General features: G+C 34.6%; 1 protein-coding gene across 22 annotated transcripts in view; it reads left to right on the forward strand.

The window, feature by feature from the left end:
- LOC111869317 (calcium/calmodulin-dependent protein kinase type II alpha chain) overlaps positions 1-17,938 on the forward strand; it is a 364,630-nt gene that overhangs the window by 301,393 nt on the left and 45,299 nt on the right. For 9 of the 22 annotated variants that reach the window (XM_023860740.2, XM_023860744.2, XM_023860749.2 and 6 more), the window contains one exon: positions 8,982-9,044. The exons of 11 other annotated variants lie outside the window; for them this stretch is intronic. In XM_023860740.2, the coding sequence (XP_023716508.1) occupies positions 8,982-9,044 (63 nt within the window). The remainder of the gene's footprint in view (positions 1-8,981; positions 9,045-17,938) is intronic. 2 more of the 22 variants (XM_033753384.1, XM_033753386.1) reach the window with 1 other exon arrangement.

Below are 17,938 nucleotides of genomic sequence, written 5' to 3' on the forward strand. Positions count from 1 at the left end.
TATCAGTACTGACATTTATCTTATGGCAGTATATATGTATATGTTACATTATTATTATTTTGTTTTAAAAACTGAATATATGTGTAAGAACCATTGTATATACCATATACATTCTTTAAATATCAATTTATTAACTCATCAAGATTTTCATACATTTTTTTGCATATATTTTGTAGCTCTCACACGTGTTATTTTATATTGCACAGTCATTTTTGACATTACTCCTGATAACAACATGTATGGATAGAATGTCATCACATTGAAAAGAAAAACATAGGTATGGAATATCTCAGCTAGAGAATTCTTGTAGTCAGTGATAAAGTATGGATTTAATTGTTGATGCATTGACATCAATAATTACAATAATTTTGAATGATAACAGTAATAATAATGGTGATGGTTCTTCTAATGTAGCGTTAATATCTTCATTATCTGCATTGTGTATATCATAATTTACCATGTTCATTACAATTTTATGTCAGGGTAGAGCTTTTGAAATGATGCATTTCCATGGACTAGCATGAACACAGACATCATTCTGATCATCAGCACAGATTTGCAACAGCTTCATCTTGTTGCAGTCCTTGTGACCAATGTGAAATTAAGTGAAGAGATTAGATCATACCTAATACTACTGAAGAGGAAAATTCTTCATGTTTTACTGTTGTCTCATATATAATTAGCTTGAAGTTAATGGTGGGATATATACATAATTCGTATTCAGACTTTGTCTGTGTATATAATAATTTTCTTAATTCAAACTTTATGAACATGTAACATTTATATCATTTTTTATCCCTAAGTTTCCATGAATTACATCTAAATATATAAGCTCAACTTTTGGGTTTGAGTCATGTTGTCTGTTAATGTTCTTCCAACATTCTGGGAAACATTGCTGTGGCCATCTTCAGAATGAACATCGTGGAGAGGTAAAACACAATGATATATGTATATAAAAATCTCAGGAAGGGAATTGGGAAAGGAAAAGATGAAATGATTATTTAGGATGCTGTGTTGGGCACCTCCACAAATTTTGTTCCTGTATCATTCGAGAATCATAGGAAGATGTATATAGATTGAATGGAATCTAAATTTTAAACATCAGGAGTGAATCCCTTGGCTAATGCCCAGGACAGCAGGTTCACTAATCACTTACCATCTCCTCTTCCTGTTCCCCTTTATGACATCATGTATTCTTGTACGTGGTTACCAAAGTTTTGGAGAAAAACTGCTAACCCTACATCAGATAATGTGCAGTTCTGGCCTAGAAGACAACAGTCTAATTCTTCATTGCCATGGAATCATCAACGCTCCTCTACATATTGTTGCTTTTTTAACCATCCATAACATTTCCCCTTAAGATGGCAACTGCAGTGTTTGCCAAAACATTGGAAGGTATGAATCAAATGGTGTGAAACAGACCCAAAAGCTGATCTTATAATTAAGGATAGAGTCCAGAGTTGGGCTTTTGTGAACTGGTACTGAACTTTTGGACCCATAGAGCAGAGTTTTTTTCAGCAACTGAGTGTCTAGTAGCTTCTCAAAAATGACTGCTCCATGGACTTAGTTAGTTAGTTAGTTAGTTAGCTAGCTAGTTGGATGGTTAGTTGTTTGGTTTGTTTTTTGGTTGATTAGTAGATATATACACACACACACACCATACTTTGAAAGCAAAGCGAGAGACTAGTCGGAGGTATACAGTGGAGTTGCATTACTTTGAAATGTACATCAGAACTCCCTTTTTTCAGTGTGGTGAAATTCTCATAAAACATACTGAAATTACAGTGCTTTTAGCTTTACTAGTTGGGTGTCTGGTGTTATGGATTTCTGACCAGCAGAAGCTTCTGAAGCCTATGATAGACAAACTAAAATGTTGATCTTGTTTATGAGTCTACAAGATTGATAACCAGGTGAAGTCATATTCAGAAACATATAGTCACAGTATTAATTTAGGTAATATTTGAATGTACAGGCATATTTGTTCTTATCGGTACAACAAGCATTATATTTTAATGTTCAGAATTGTAGACCAGTAAACTTAAGATGTTTAGAACATCAACCTTCAAAGCTGCGATGTAACCTAATCTGAACTCTTAACACACATTGTTATAAGAAATATTTCTTTCCACATATTAATACAATTTTTTAAAATGCATGAATAACACCGAAAGCTCCATGCAATGGAATTCAAGAGATTAGATATTTGAACTTTATTATTCACAAGTTTACAGTTATTATCTTTATTATTCAAAAGTTTGCCATATGTAAATTTTATTGCAGTTTTTCCAATGTTATACAACAGTTAACCAGTCACACATGTCAGTAATTCTTGTGTAATATTTAATTGATTGTGATTCAAATAGAAAGTGTGTGAAACTGAGATGAGGTAGTCTATATGTGCCAATGTATCAGTTTATATCCAATAACAAATTGTAAAATCATCCTAATATCACAACATCTGCAGGCATCATTGGTATGTTTCATCTCAGTGTTCGTGAATATTATATTCTCCATTCAAAAGGAAAATAGTAAGGTAAAGCAAGTTCTATTTACATTTAATTTACTTTCTCTTCAATTATGTGTGTATTTATAGCTATCCATTTTATAGAATTGCATGCCTTCTAACTTGAGATGTTCCAGAGGAAAACTACTGCTTACATTATTAATACTCTTTACTTCTTTGCACAGCTATATATTCCAGATAATGATTATAAAATTTTGATGATGGTGATATTGATGAATACAAGCAATGCCTAGTATCAGTGATGAGTGACTGGCATTGCTGCTTATATTTGATTAGAGGTCTTTGGTTTTTGGCTATTTAAAGCTTTCTCCCACTTCATTCTCCTTTTATCATTTGTGATCATCCTCCTTTCTGATATCATACAGCATATATAGGTTGAGTAAACATTGTTAAATATGATAAGAAGCAACTACAGTAACATTTAAAGTTACATTTGTTTAGGGCCACACCATAGCTCAAGCGCTTAGTCTCGCTGTGGTGGCTTGGGTTCGATCCCGGGTCTGGTCAAGTGGGATTTGTGGTGGACAAAGTGGCGCTGGGGCAGGTTTTCTCTCAGTACTTCGGTTTCCCCTGCCAATCTTCATTCCACCAATTGTTCCACAATCACCCTCACCTATTATCTGGGGCTGGTACAATAGGCCAGAAGTGGCCGCAGTACAAGGAACTTAGTCCCACCACACTAGCAATAAAAAAATACGTTTGTTTAAGTAATTAATTTCTTCTCTTACTTTCATGGAGAAGACTTGGTGGCCTGTTCTCTACTAATGGAATTACATGCAAAGAGCATTTTAGTATCAACTGCTTCACCATTATAAAAAATATCCTGCAATATAAGAAACTGATAGGAATGATTAGTAACTATGATAAAGAACATAGATTTCTATACCCTGTTAAGGATTCCTACTTTTAAATGATCTAGCTGAGATAAAAAAAAACCTAATTTTTATGTCCACCCCAGTTGGCCAGAAGTGATTTTCTTAATGAGAAAAATATGAGCTAATATTCATGGTATTTCATTTACGGAAAGATATACTTGCTTAATATTTATGTCTTATCTGTGATTTTGTGGGTTACAATGAAGACAAGATTGTTTGCTGTTATTATACAGTGTTTGTCAGTTAAAAAATTGTATTATTAAAAAAACATATAGTCTTCAAATTGCACAAAATATCTTTAGAAAATATATTTTCTTTCTTTGACTCAACTTTTTGTTTTGTTTGCATAACATATTTATTGCTCATTCTACTGCTTTTATGTGTAGGTGTTGGGAAGTAATTTTATACTATGAGGTTCATACATAAGGAGCTTATTAATATGTTAACTCACTAACGCCATGGAGCTGAGACCTTCTTAAGAAGCCACCAATTGCACAGCTACTCAATGATTTCCCAATATTTTATGGAACCCAAAGATTCGTTAACAATGTTCACAAGAGCAATCCACTAGTCCATATCCTGAGGCATATCAATCCACTCTACACCACCCCATCCAATCTCTCGATGATCCATTTTAATATTATCCTCCCACCTACATCTTGGTCTTTTTAGTGGTCTCTTTCCTTCTGGTTTTCTCATCAAAATCCTATATGTAATCCTCTTAGCCTCCATTCATGCTACATGTCCTGCCCATTCAATCCTTGAATTCTAATTATACTTGCTGAAGAGTACAAGTTATATAGCTCTTCATTATGCAGTCTTCTCCAGTATTCCTTCACTTCATTCCTCTTTGGTACAGATATTCTCCTCAGCACCCTGTTATCAAACACCCTCAGTCTATGTTGCTCCCTTAATGTCAGAGACAAAGTTTCACACCCTTACAAAGCCACAGGCAAAATTATAGTTTTGTGTATTCTAATGTTTACATTTTTAGGCAGTAGACGAGAAAAAAAAAAGGTTTTGGACTGAATGGTAGCAAGCATTACTCAAATTAAATCTTGTCTTAGTTTTATCCTGAATCAAACTGAATTGTTACTGCTATTCCCAATTATATGAAGTGTGCCACATTTTCAAAGGTTCTCGTAGCTATTTCTATGTTATGATTTTGCCCTGCATTCTGGTGATGATACAGCAATGTATACTTAGTACAGTTATGTTTCTGTGGTATCTCTGGTATCTATGTTATTTCCCAGTAGATTCAAATCATCAGCATAGACCAACAGCTGATGTGTCCCATTTATTTTGAGTCCAACCTGTTTTCCCTTGACTTTCCTAATGGCATATTCTAAAGCAAAGTGAAAAGCAATGGCAATAAAGCATTACCATGTTTTAGACCATTTTGGATAGGTAACTTATCAGACAAATGTTTACCTGAAAGGACTTTGCCATAGATTCATTTAAACACATATTAATTAGCCTATCTAGTTTCATGGGTACCCAAACCTCTGAAAGAATATTGTACAGTACTTCCCTCCTAACTGAATCATAGGTTTTCTTGAAGAGTGTGAATAGATGATGTACTGTGTAACAGTACTCCCGCTTTTTCTCCACTAACTGACAAATGCAAATATCTTGTCATTAGTTGATCGATTAATTTCTTGAAATTGAACATCTCCATATAAAATTTGTGCTTTGTTTACTCACTGCCAGTCTATCCCTAAATTTTGCCACCACCAGATAATGGTCAGCATCATAGTCTGCTTCCCTGATACATCAGACATGAAGTACACTTGCATACCATCTCCTGTCTTTCAAAATGTGGTCAATTTGATTGTTAGTCTTTCAATCAGGAGGTGTCCAAGTAAGTTTATGATTATTATGATGTGAGGACATTGACTTTTGGCAATCAGATTTTTGGATGTGGCAACAATTGCTGTTCTAACTCTGTTATTGTTACTGATTTCATGTAAACTCTCATTCCCAATTTTTGGCTTGAAACTGACTTCCCTACCTACTTTGGCATTTAAACCTCCTAACAGAATTAATTGTCTTATGGTATCTAGTGAATTTATTGAATATGCTTTCTAGTTCATCATAGAAGCTGTCCTTCATATTATCAATTTTATCTGCCTTTGAGGCATGAGCATTCAGAACAGTATCACACCAGCGACCTGTTAGTATTATGTACAACATCCTATCATTAACAAACTCTACCCTCTTAACTGCTGATGTGATTCTGTTATTGACAAAGAAGCTGTACCTAATTCATGACCTCATTCCCCTTTCCATAGAAAAATGTATATTTGCCTACTTGTTTAGTGCCACCCCTGCCCCATCTGACCTCCCAAACTCCAATTAAATCTAACTTATGTTAATACATCATGTCAACAAGAAATTAAGTAGTAGGGCACTTCTGTCCTCACCTGTTGTTGTTGTTGTTGTTGTTACACGTCAGGGGGAGGGGGTGAGAAACTATAATTACTTTAGGCGGTTGTTACTCTTTTCCTAACATCTTCGTTGCACTCGGCTGCCGTCGGCTGTCTTGATTAGGTCACTCGGGATCGGTTGAGGACAGGATGGTTACTAACGGGTGAATCAGAACTCCCTGCGTACATTTTCCACTATGTACACTGTCTATTTACAATAATAATTACATTAAGGAAAGGACCTAATTTGGTCTGCTTACATAACACTTCTTGCTAAGCTATTTCTACCTTCTTTGTCGGTGGAGGGGAGGTGCCTTGAAACTGTATCTCCTATCCTCGTCTGCCACTGTCCATTCATTCCTACCCTGTCCTACCCCGTTCTACCCTGGCTCTCACTCGGTACACTAGAGACTGTCTTAACATCTCGCAATAACACTTTTATCCACAATAACATTTAACAGCATGGCGTATATGAGCAAAGAGACTTACTTGCAATACACATGTAGATTACTGCCGTCATCCACCTTCTTATGGTATACATGTCGCCGAGAGCCTCCGGCTGACAACTCAATATTCTGTGTTAGAACGTCTCCCAAATCCTCCGAAATTCCCTAATTTATGGTTTTAATTCGCTGATTCAGCGTTGACGACAGAGGGTAGATGACTCCCCCTCAGTGTCCTCAATCCTCATAATAGCCTCCTCATTGGCTCTCATGGGTGGTTGTGGGCGGTCCCCTTGCGTCTTATTGCTGTGTATGCGGTCTCTTACGATTATGCTAGTGACTGAGTGAGGCAAGCTTCTGGCTCTGTGAGTACACAGACTTGCTGAGCATCCACATTCTTAACCTAATTGCCAGTCCTGGTGTTTACAGATTACTGTAAGAACTGCGAAATGCTTTTCGCAAGTCTCTAACATTTGGGTACTACCATGCCATCTCCAATCTCAATTTGGGCCGTCACAGTTGTTGTTGTTGTTATTGGAGAGAGTGGGTTTCCCCATGCACTTAGACCAGTATTGGTCCATTGTCCGTCCCCCTGTGATATTCTACCAGTCTCTATACCCCACCAGTACTGGTGCGTGCCATCAGTCCCGACTCAGCCAGCGAGTTCGGCCTCTACTGGCTCAGCGGTATCTCGATGCTTCCCCCATCTACCAGAGGCGTTAGAGACTACTGTTGGGCGGGAAATGTCCTGAATTTGGCTCAGAGGTCCCCTTGAGACATGAGGTTCTTTTACATGCCGTAAAGCTACAACATGGGACCCATGGCTTAAAGTCCCTCCCGGAGGACTTGTTCCCTGAATTTTTCCGCCCTTAAAAATTCCACGACCTCCCCCGGGTTTGAACCCGCATATCTTGAGTCACGAGGTGGGAACGTTACCCCTAGACTACGGAAGCCACTTTGCTCACCTGTAAGAACTAATACTATATGCTATAAATTTAAATACGATTTTCTTTATTCTTTGACTACCAGTCATAAGGAGTCGTGTGTCAGTAGGTTTCTTTCTTTTTTGTTTTTTCTATTTCTCTGGGGGCGTTAGCTGGGACATGCTAATATAAAAGTGTATATATGTTATCCCGTTTTGCAATGAGTACAATTAATTTTATCACTACTTAGGTAGGTGTCTGATAAGTCATGTATTAGATGCAGTATTGAGCACTAAGATCAATGAATCACAACATCTTCATGAGTGTATCACAAAAGCACATTCTAAGATCAGTGCTCACCTGTTCCAAGCAGCCCTGGAGAATATATTATCACATCCAGACATCTCTTAAACATGATGGGCAGCATTTTGAACAGAATGATTTTGCAGTTTCCAATTACGAATGATGTTTCAGTCATCTTATTATTCTATATGCATGTTGTACATGACAAGCAAATTTGAGCTGATACATCCAAAGTGCTGTGACTGTTGTACCTGAATATGGCTTGCAGTAGTCTTGTTATTTATAGAGTTCCAGCTGTTGCTTGTAATATGCAACATAGTACCCACAGGAAGAAGTTCTAACAGCAGTAGTAGCCTCCATAACTTACAGATACAATGCTGTAATTTAAGAAAGCTAACCCTGAAGATATACTTAATATGACGTTTGTATATTGTCACATAGAATGTATTTAACTTTAATGGGATTATGGAATGCTTCTCATAATTAAAAAATGAATTCATGCTTTCTCTAGCATGCTATAATTGTGTGTTTCCTTGTTCCTTTTAATTTTTGTTGTTCCTTTGCTTTGCTTCACTTTGCTTCTAATGTAAACCCCTACAAATGCTTTATGTGTCTGCTTTACATATAACCTTGTAACAAAATTTCTGCTAATTCTCAAGTTCTCTTCTCTTCTATTGCTTTCTCTCTGTTCTTCTTTCTACCTTTGTAGCATGAAATCAGAATGGTGTAGATTTTCACTCTTTTTGGATTCCTACCATATTTAACTATTATTAGCATTTTATTAATCTATGCTCTCAAATTCTGAAAGATGCAGCAGTTAGTTTTAGTTACATTCATGTGAATATATTAATGATTCCTTTCAATGAATTCAAGTGCAATTAATTCCATAAAGCACTTCAATATGTTTTTGTTCTGAATTTGTATAGAATGTGTGAAATTTGATTCTACATTTAATATTTGCTCTTTTGTTATAGCAATATGTGAAATCTTATAACAGTTTTATGGACATATCTTGTTCAGTATTTGACAGCATTAAACAGAGGCAGACTTATTAGAAACAGTTAAACCTCGCTTAATTTTTTCAGAAAAATTTAATACATGCGTAAAGTAATACTTGCTTCCATGTCTCAAAGATATGATTCTGCTTATTTTGTTTCATGTTTTTAAAATCTGTTTTACTTGTATAAAGTAAACTTAAATGAAACAAATTTACAGCGGGTTCATATATTTCACATGTATTTATTTAAAGCTAATTTCCTTAATAGAGTTTATTGATGTATGTAACATAAGGAGGATGAAGACTGATGTTCATTGATTGTTTAAAAGTCGAGGTTTCACTGTTAGTTACTTGTAATATAAAAGGAAACCCTTACATTTTAACTGTTCATGTTGTACAAAGGTTTCTTTCCAAGTATTTTTCTCTTTGTTTATTTGTGTGTTTTGTTCTTGGGGCACTCCTCCCTCTACTTTCTCCAACTCTCCAACAGAAGACAAACTAAACAAGACAGGGGTAGACAGGAGCTCCACAGTTATTGCTAAAGAGCCTGAAGGTAAACCAGAACTAATATTTCAATTAATAAGTGAATTGCTTTTTCCTTAATTTTGTAATAATATACTTTCCTTATGATCCTCAAATAAATTTACTTTATTTTATATATATATATATANTTTTAAAATTCATCATGTATGTATAATTTGTCAGTTTTTAAATGATTCATAGTTTTCATCATAAATTTCTGCACTGCCATTGATAACTTCCTTCATTGTCATTACAGGGTTTCATAATTCACGAAATGCATGAGTGTTGTTTGAGCCAATTAAAAATTGGTTTTTATGATGAGATCACAAATTTGTTCATATCATTTTATTACAGACACTAACACATTTATTTCTCCTTTTGTTGCTAAAATACAAGGATAGCAAACAGTTATCCTAAAAAAACTTGAAGTAAGGATGCCGATCATATACTGTATAATTTATTAAACACATTACTATGATATATCCCATTAAAACTTTGTTCTTAAATAAAATTAAGAAACGTGTTTCTTAAGAAGGTTTCAGGCCTTCAGAGTGTTCAGAATTATTGTGATCCTGTTGGTATGTGATGACACTATGTAGAAGTTGACTGTATTGCTCATGTTTCAGAGGTCATTCCTTTTCTCTGTCTTTAAGGGAAAGTAACTACCCAATCCTCCCTGCTATTTCTTGTATTAGAGTCAACAGCCTAGTGGGAATTGCCATGATTTCACCCGTCCGTGGATATATGATTATTGACAGGGACCACTGGAAATGGAGGGGGGTACACAGTAGCACAGTTGGTTGAGGCACTAAGGCACTATGCTACAAGCCGCAAAGTCACGGATTCCATTCCTGATGAGGTCATTGGATTTTTTTCAATTTATCTGATCCTTCCAGCCACACTATGGCCCTTCACTGCCATATGGGAGCCAATTGTCTACAGAATGTGGGATCCCTGATGTCTCACAATTTTAAGGTATTTCACGGTCTCTTACCGTGATGGCTTTACCTTTTTTACCTTTACTGAAAATAGAGACACTAAGGATCTCCAAAATCTAAGCAATGGAGCTTACTTCCATATGGTGCCATCACCCAGAAACAGAATACCCATTGGACTGTGTTTGTTCACAACTATAATTACCTGTTTCAAACAATTATTGGAACACTGCATTCATATATTAATAACCAAGAGGTGTGCATCTAGAAATTGTTTTGAATGTTTGTGGACTAGTGCCATAATGAATGCTATTTTAAGCTGTTTTGTGGGTTTGCTTCAAAGTACTATTTTTCTTGTACATTCAACATACCTTACTCACATACTGATATACTTGCATGCATAAACAGTACAAGCAGTATACTGTGTTAAGAAAGCTGTACACATGTTTCAACATTTTTCAAATCACTATGCATGACTGACTGGTTAACCTAAATTAATTTTCTGAAGCTAAAATAACAAGCATACTAAGTGGTGGATCAAGGCAAAAAATCACATTGCTTCTAAAGTTTAACAAATGCACTTCAGCATATTCAAAAATAGGACCATAGGAAAGTAAACAATAGAAACAGGTACATTATTTTATTTGTTCATATTTTGAGGTATATTTAGTTTGTGAGAACCCGCTGTTATACACATAACTTCATCCATAAATACAACAGCCCACTTCCTACCTAAATACAAAAGTAAAATTAATGGTCTTGACAGTAAAAATTGCAACAAAAGAAACACCTATACAAAAAACTGCTTTGTCAGGCTTTTTCTGTTAGCACCATAACCAAGGTTTAGATTGTCTCTGATATCTGGGAGGTACAAGGACACTAATATTTGAACCCAAATTGTGCTTCAACTTAAAAGCAAATTTAGCTTTTTTACTTACTTTGGACCTTGAAATATGTGGAAATTACTCTCATTATGTAATAAAAATGAGCAAATTTTAAATATTATTGCCACTAACCATAAAATGTAATCAATGTAAGTGTTATTTTAAATGCTGAGATCTATGCTCTGAAATAAAATTTTAATATATTGAAATGCATATATCATGAAATATTTATCTTAGTGAGTTTTACAGTTTCTTTTAAACATTTCTTTATCCACTGCATAATAAATTAGGTAGCCCACAGAAATAATTTCAGTCCTCATGAAAAGCTGTAACCCTGATTGTCTATTGTGGTTCAGAGTTAGATTTTTGGACACAGATTTTTATTAAAAATTCCCAGTATTAAAGTCCATCAACATCTGTAAATATAATACAACATTTCTTTGTAAGTTCAGATTGTCCAGTATGATCTAAATTTACTGGAAACATCTTCAACCAGAGTAACAGGTGGTTACTGACAATTGGTAATTTCCTTTAAATTCAAATAAAATTAAGTAATCCAAAACTGCAAATAGTTAGAAATTCAGAATATTCACACATTCCTAATTGAAAGCAATGGCAGGAAGCAGCCACCTCATACATGTTCTAGCCACACCGCAAATACATCCATGAATATGTAACTCACTGCACTGTACATAGAAGAGGCATGTAAACTAGAAAATATGAAATTCACTCGTAAGTTCTCAGTAAAGTGATTACTAACTTCTGAACATCCAACTCATGATAGGTGTTACGCACATTGGCTGTGTTATGAACTACTCTAAGACTGTGTCTGAAGTTGGAGAGTTTTAGTTGTGTGGGGATCTGTGGTCACTTGAGTGTTGCTTATATGTTTTGTTACATTGTAGAATACTGTGGGTTTGAATGATAGTCGTTGAGTGGGCCTCAAAGCATGAGGAAACATATTTGTTTTTCTCTTAAGCTTGTTACTTGGTATGGTCTTGTGATTAGGGAAAATTCAGTTGCTGATTAGTTTCAGTGCATATAGCTATACAGGTGTCACTGAAATTTAGCTTTGTGTGTGGAAGTCTGCAAGTGATGTCAGACATAAGGAATGATAGCTGCCTTTTGATCAGAATTCAGAAATAATTTACCAATGAAGGTAGGAGACTACCAGAAATCATTTTCTTTATTATCTATTCTAGTTTTGGTACTAATAAAATAAATGTACTTAAAACCATAGTTTACGGTTATTAATGTCATTATGCACACATCGGATATCTCTGTAAAGTCCTACCCCATTTAATGCAGTACACGTGCTGCTGAATATTCCTTATTTATAGTTATGACAGATGTATTACTTTATCATTTAGCTCAAAGCAGTGAAGAAAATTATAGCAAGATGGTTAATAACATTCTTTAAATTCAGAGCAGCATAGGTTAAACCTTAGATAAACATTACACACCTAAAGAAAAATGGCTTCAGCTCTGCACTAGTTAGTTCTCAGTCAGAATGAAACAGTTGTATTGTGGGTTCTAGACACTTGAACATTGATAGCTTGTATGCAAGTATGTGTATGTGTGCTCTGGTGGCCCTCTTTTGAAAATACAAGATGCTGATAGATCATATTTTTATAATAGTAACATAATTTATTTTTTGGACTGATCACCTGAGTAACGTATTGGACAGTGGTTATCTTTATTGATGACAGAGTACTCAGTTATTTTCATGAAGTAATAATTAGGGTTAATTTTAACTTTTATAATATTTTCTGATTCATTTTATTGCAAACAGATTCGGTATTCAGGGATAATGGCGTAAACATGAATTTCACCCTGACAGACCACCACTCTGTCTTTGATACCGTGCTCAAAGACTTAATGGGACCTATCTGTTTGTTATAAACATGCTGTGTGTCTACATTTTTCTTACAGAATTGTTTTCATGAATGTAAAATGATGATTGTTATTCTGTGCAAAATATTGCAAAGAAGAAAATGGAACTTTAAAGTAAGATAGGGCACATTTCCTGTTTGCAAATAAGGGTTATGATAGCCAGGAATTAATGGTGCTCTTTTCATGCTGGAATTCCAAGTTCTTGAGTATGTATGATATTCAGAGAAATTTCTTTCCCCTTGTTGCACAATTGTTACTGGGAAGTAATTCTCTTTTATTCATATAAATGATGCAGTAAATCAGTAAAATATCTATACCATCTAAAAGACAGCTTCCTCCACCTTACATTTAACTGGATTTAAGCCTGCAAAGTTTTTTTTTTTAATTCAGGCTGTATTAGGTTTGTTACAGTGAATATAGAATAGGTTAGAGAGGATTCCACTTTCTGCAGAGTAATGGTCCACAGAAGCAGGTGATAGGCGGACATTTGTTTGAAGAAATCCTTCATCATTCACTTTGTCTTGTTGGTCCCTCAAATTTCAGTAGGATAGAGTTTGAGTCATAATGAATTATAGAGCTGATGTTTGACCATAATATTAAATACTGGGATTTGTAGGGAATCTAATCTAATTAGAAGAGAAGAATACTCTGACATGAAGTTATGAGAATAATGTATGAGTAGACTGATAACTTTCATATATGCATTCCATACCACAACTTATACTTTTATAAAGTTTAAATTTACTTTAAGGCGTGGCACATTCAATATCTATTATAGAATTCCTTCACAGTTTATACTTATGCAGATCATTCCAGTTAGAGTGCCAGATTCTTTTTCAAGACAATAAATTTTTCCACAACCTCAAGACAGTGACATCTGGACAGCCTTAAAACTTGCATCTACCATAATTTTCAGCAATGAGTTCTTCACTTTCTCAGGTAAAATGAAATAACATTGTCATATGTATTTTTCACTTGACCTATCAAACATTCATTGCTCAGAAGCTTCAATGAAATAAATGTTACAGACAAGTATATGTTATTACAATTAAAATTCCAAAATATATCAGCACATTTTATCAATGTGAATCTTTCATTAAGAATGAAAGTGCTATATATTCAGTAAACTAAATTATAATCCTCCTTATCTATAAAAAGCTTCAGTGTTTGAACATGTTTATACTCAGATAATTACATGCATTTTTTCTGTCACGAAATTTGTCAGTTCTTCCATAAACAGAATGGATTTTTGATAATTTATAAATAGAATCTGAATTAAATGGTGTGACAAAGTGATTTGGCTAAAATTGAGTTTCGTCTGTTTTAAAATGCAATGCAAGGAGACACATAAAAACTCAGAAATATACATATATGTTTAAAAGTACTAATGTTTCAAATGCTCATGGCAGATTTCCTTTCTAGAACATAATTAAGTGGAACTGTCACATTATGTGTATTTTATTAATTTTCATATGCTGTGGCTTTGCCTATAGTGTTGTGACATTTCTATGAGGCTTTCAGTTGCCCAACTTCCCATTGTTTGTGGATATAGTGTTTCCAAGCTTTATAATTTTCTTCTGTAGTAAAATGTCTTCAGCTGTTTTTTGTGTTATTTCCAGGAGGCTCTTGAATGTGGCATGATAATAGAGTAAATCCTTCATATAACAGAACTTAAAGGATCTTGTTGGTTGATCAAGAGGTTATTCAACAACCCTGTATAGACTGAAGTTACAGTCTTTTGTGATGTGATGTTGTGTAGTCTGGGTAGTCTGAGTAGAAAAGTATCAACATTTCAGGAACGTGCTGCATCAATCTTGGAAGTATAGGACAATAATCTTTGTATTCACTGCTCTGAGGACCTCAAAGCTCACAGCTCTGTAGATCATTTAACACCTGAAACCTTTGTCAGACTTTGATATACTTTTTATCACAGAACAAGAATTTTGGTGCTATTTGATGCAGAAACCCCTTCAAAAAAGAACCTTATGTTTGTATCCCATTCATTATACATAAAACCTAAATATGTTGAAAACAAAAGCTATAGATCATAACAAGATCTGAATAACCTATCATGTTTAAACAGAATTTAAATTGTTTCAATTAAAATAAACAAAATGCTTTTCAGCATGCTGTGAAATGAAGACCAAAGTATGCTGTATGAAATAGAGCACTGGTTCTTAACCTGTGGGGCTTTACAGTCAGCTGGGTGGGATGTGAGGTCTCAAAAATGAGACCTTCCATAATGATTAATATAATACCAAACTGTACATAATTCCAAAAATTAATTTCTTGTAAATAGAGAAGCTCTGTTTTACTGTGATGGGACCATGCTTTTTAATAAAATGATTGGTGGGGCACTAGGTGCAAAATGGTCTCGATTCTTGCAATTATGCATAAGAGCTTCATATATTCACATGTTAACCATTCTATTTAGGACGAAGTAAAATATTTTAAAATAAAAATGGGACAAAAGTTTTCACTGAATTTTTTATATGATATACAGATATTCATATGCATGAACTGGCTCTATAATAACAGGAGTATTTATAATTTTATCCATGTTCCAACATTTTCAGAAGAGTTATTGTGAGGATGTGGTACATTTAAGTCTCTTCTTCAGTACTCTATTGGCTTTCCTTCTTTGTTGCATGTCATATTTTCTCACCATCCCTAACAGTCTTCATCTTTATGACTATTCTGTAAGTACAAATCATTCTAGACACACTGAACCTCTTTAACATTAAGGAAGGAATATGTTGATTGTCTTTGAGCCATTCTGTGCAATAAGCATGGAGTTTCATATGTATATGTATGAGTTTAGGCTTCAGTTTACTGAATGTACCTCCTTAGTCATACATGGGGAGTATATTTAGCCATTAGCTGCTGCACCATACCTAATTTTATCATGAGAAGTGTATGGCGGACATAGAAAGTTTAATGATATAAATGTGGCATTTTTCTCTCATGAATATAATTGGCAGGAACACATGACTCCCAGATAATTATCTGTTCTTGCCTTTTGCATTATCAGCTGTATTCCCCTTGTTCATGTTCCAATTTGTGTCATTTATCTGCAGATTATCAATAAGGGAAACAGTAAATTGTATGTTCTTCTTTGACTCATTTGTAAGCTTTCAAGGTTTACCAAATTGTACGTTTAAGCTGTTCCAGCTTTTGATGTGCATTGCAATCACCATCTTAAGGGTGAATGAGGTGGAAAGAGAATATACCATGACATATAGGTCTCATAGTGGGAGTAAAAGTTGGGGTGTGGAGCTTGGTGCTATCCAGTAGGAAGAAACCTTGTGGTTAAAGAGAAAGTTTGAAGGAACAGAGGTGTAACTTACATGTTTATTTGCCAAATTTGAAATCATCCATTCTTTCAAAGGTAGAAAAAAGAAAACATTTTGTTACAAAATAAATTGTGTAACACTTTTAAAGCGTTAATATTTCAGGATGATATAGTCATAATATATACTGCTGCAGTCTATTATTTACATTATTGCCTGGCCTCATGTTCCAAACCTGAAAGAGTTAATTTCTTGGATAAATATTTTTTCTATCGAGGAGTCAAGTTTTCTGTTCTTGCCTGCATGAGCATTACAAAATCACAGTGCCTGCATGCTGAGATGTATGGATCAGAGGAAGGTATAATCTTGTTGATTATTGGTGTGAAGTATCTTTCTGCTGAAAGTAGATATTACAGACATGTTCCAGCCCAAGGGATGAATATATTTTTCTCTTAATATGACATTTTATGCTGCCATATTCCATTAGGAAATTCAAGTGCCTTCTGTTGTCTTGACTGGTACTCTGAACCTACTTGAGGAGCTGATCGTTGCTGTGCTGGTCTGGGATTTTTAAGATTTCTGTGCAGCCTGAAAATTCATTACTATGCTCACAAGATCCTGTCACTCAACCCTATCTTAAGTCAGTTGAGTTCAGACCATGCATTCAAACCTTTTTTCTTTTTTTTTAAGATCCATTTTAATATCCTTCCATGCATGCCAGGTCTCCTAGTACATCTGGCCTTTTAGATTCAGATTTTGTGTAATTTCTTCTCTTCCCATGTATCCTACATGTCCCACCCATATCATCATCCTGCAACTTCCTCTCTCTGTTTCATATCTTCTCATTTCAGCCCCAAGAGAAAATAATCGCAATCAGTTTCAACCTGTTCGTAGATAATAAAAGTATCCTTACTTTGTTATATGAACTTCAACAGAATCCAGTATTTTGGTTCTGTATGCAGTATAATGAATCTGGCATAGTGAACTCATAGATATTAATATAATGCTGTTAAAAACTATAACCTTAACATTGCAATGTTGAAATAATCTTTACAAATTTTTTCAAATTGTAGAGTGAGGGATGATTTTTCACACTCATGTAAAAGAATGTGGAAAATTGTGTTTTTTAATCTTTGGGTTTCTGCTCATACATAGATTCTGAACTGAATGGTGGCAAGCATTCCCTGAATTAAATTTGGCCTTAAAATTTGTGAAGGATATAATCATTCTTTATTACTGTCATCCTAAATATTTTACTTTTGCCATATATTCTGGTGATGAGACATATGCATTTACTTGTATTATGACCTAGGTTATGAACTGTGTAGCCTGTTGGATGGGTACCACCATTTTCGATGAACATACCACCTGCATAGTGAATACAGAGTTTGTATGTTTCTATGAAACATTGGCACCTGCATGCCAGACTACTCAATGCTGGAACCCAAAAGACCACAATGTGAATCTTCACCACACTGAAAACCTCAAATTTTAAACATCTGCTTATTTTCTGTCTAATTTATATACTGAACACTTTACTGACATCTAATAGTATTTCCATGCTTTTATAGTATTTGTGTTCTCCCACCAAGTTAACATATCAGCATACCCTGAAAACTGATTTGTTCCACCCATATTCAGTCTCTCCTGATATCGTAGACTGGACATCCTGTTCTTGGTACCAGATATATAGAGGCAAATTTATACTGTAAGAGTTGTAGGAATTTTATATCTTTTATTCCTTTTATGTATTTTAAAATGAATTTCTTGAATCTGGATATTTTATCATATTTCTCAGCAGTTATTGATTTTAATTTAAGAATTTGCTAAAATGTGATTTACAGCTAGATATTCTGCTGACCAAATAAGTCCAGTAGAAATTTTAAATCAGTTAGCTTTTTGAATCACTTTCATCACATTTTT

Source organism: Cryptotermes secundus, unplaced genomic scaffold (assembly GCF_002891405.2).
Source record: "Cryptotermes secundus unplaced genomic scaffold, Csec_1.0 scaffold325, whole genome shotgun sequence".
Lineage (NCBI taxonomy): Eukaryota > Metazoa > Arthropoda > Insecta > Blattodea > Kalotermitidae > Cryptotermes > Cryptotermes secundus.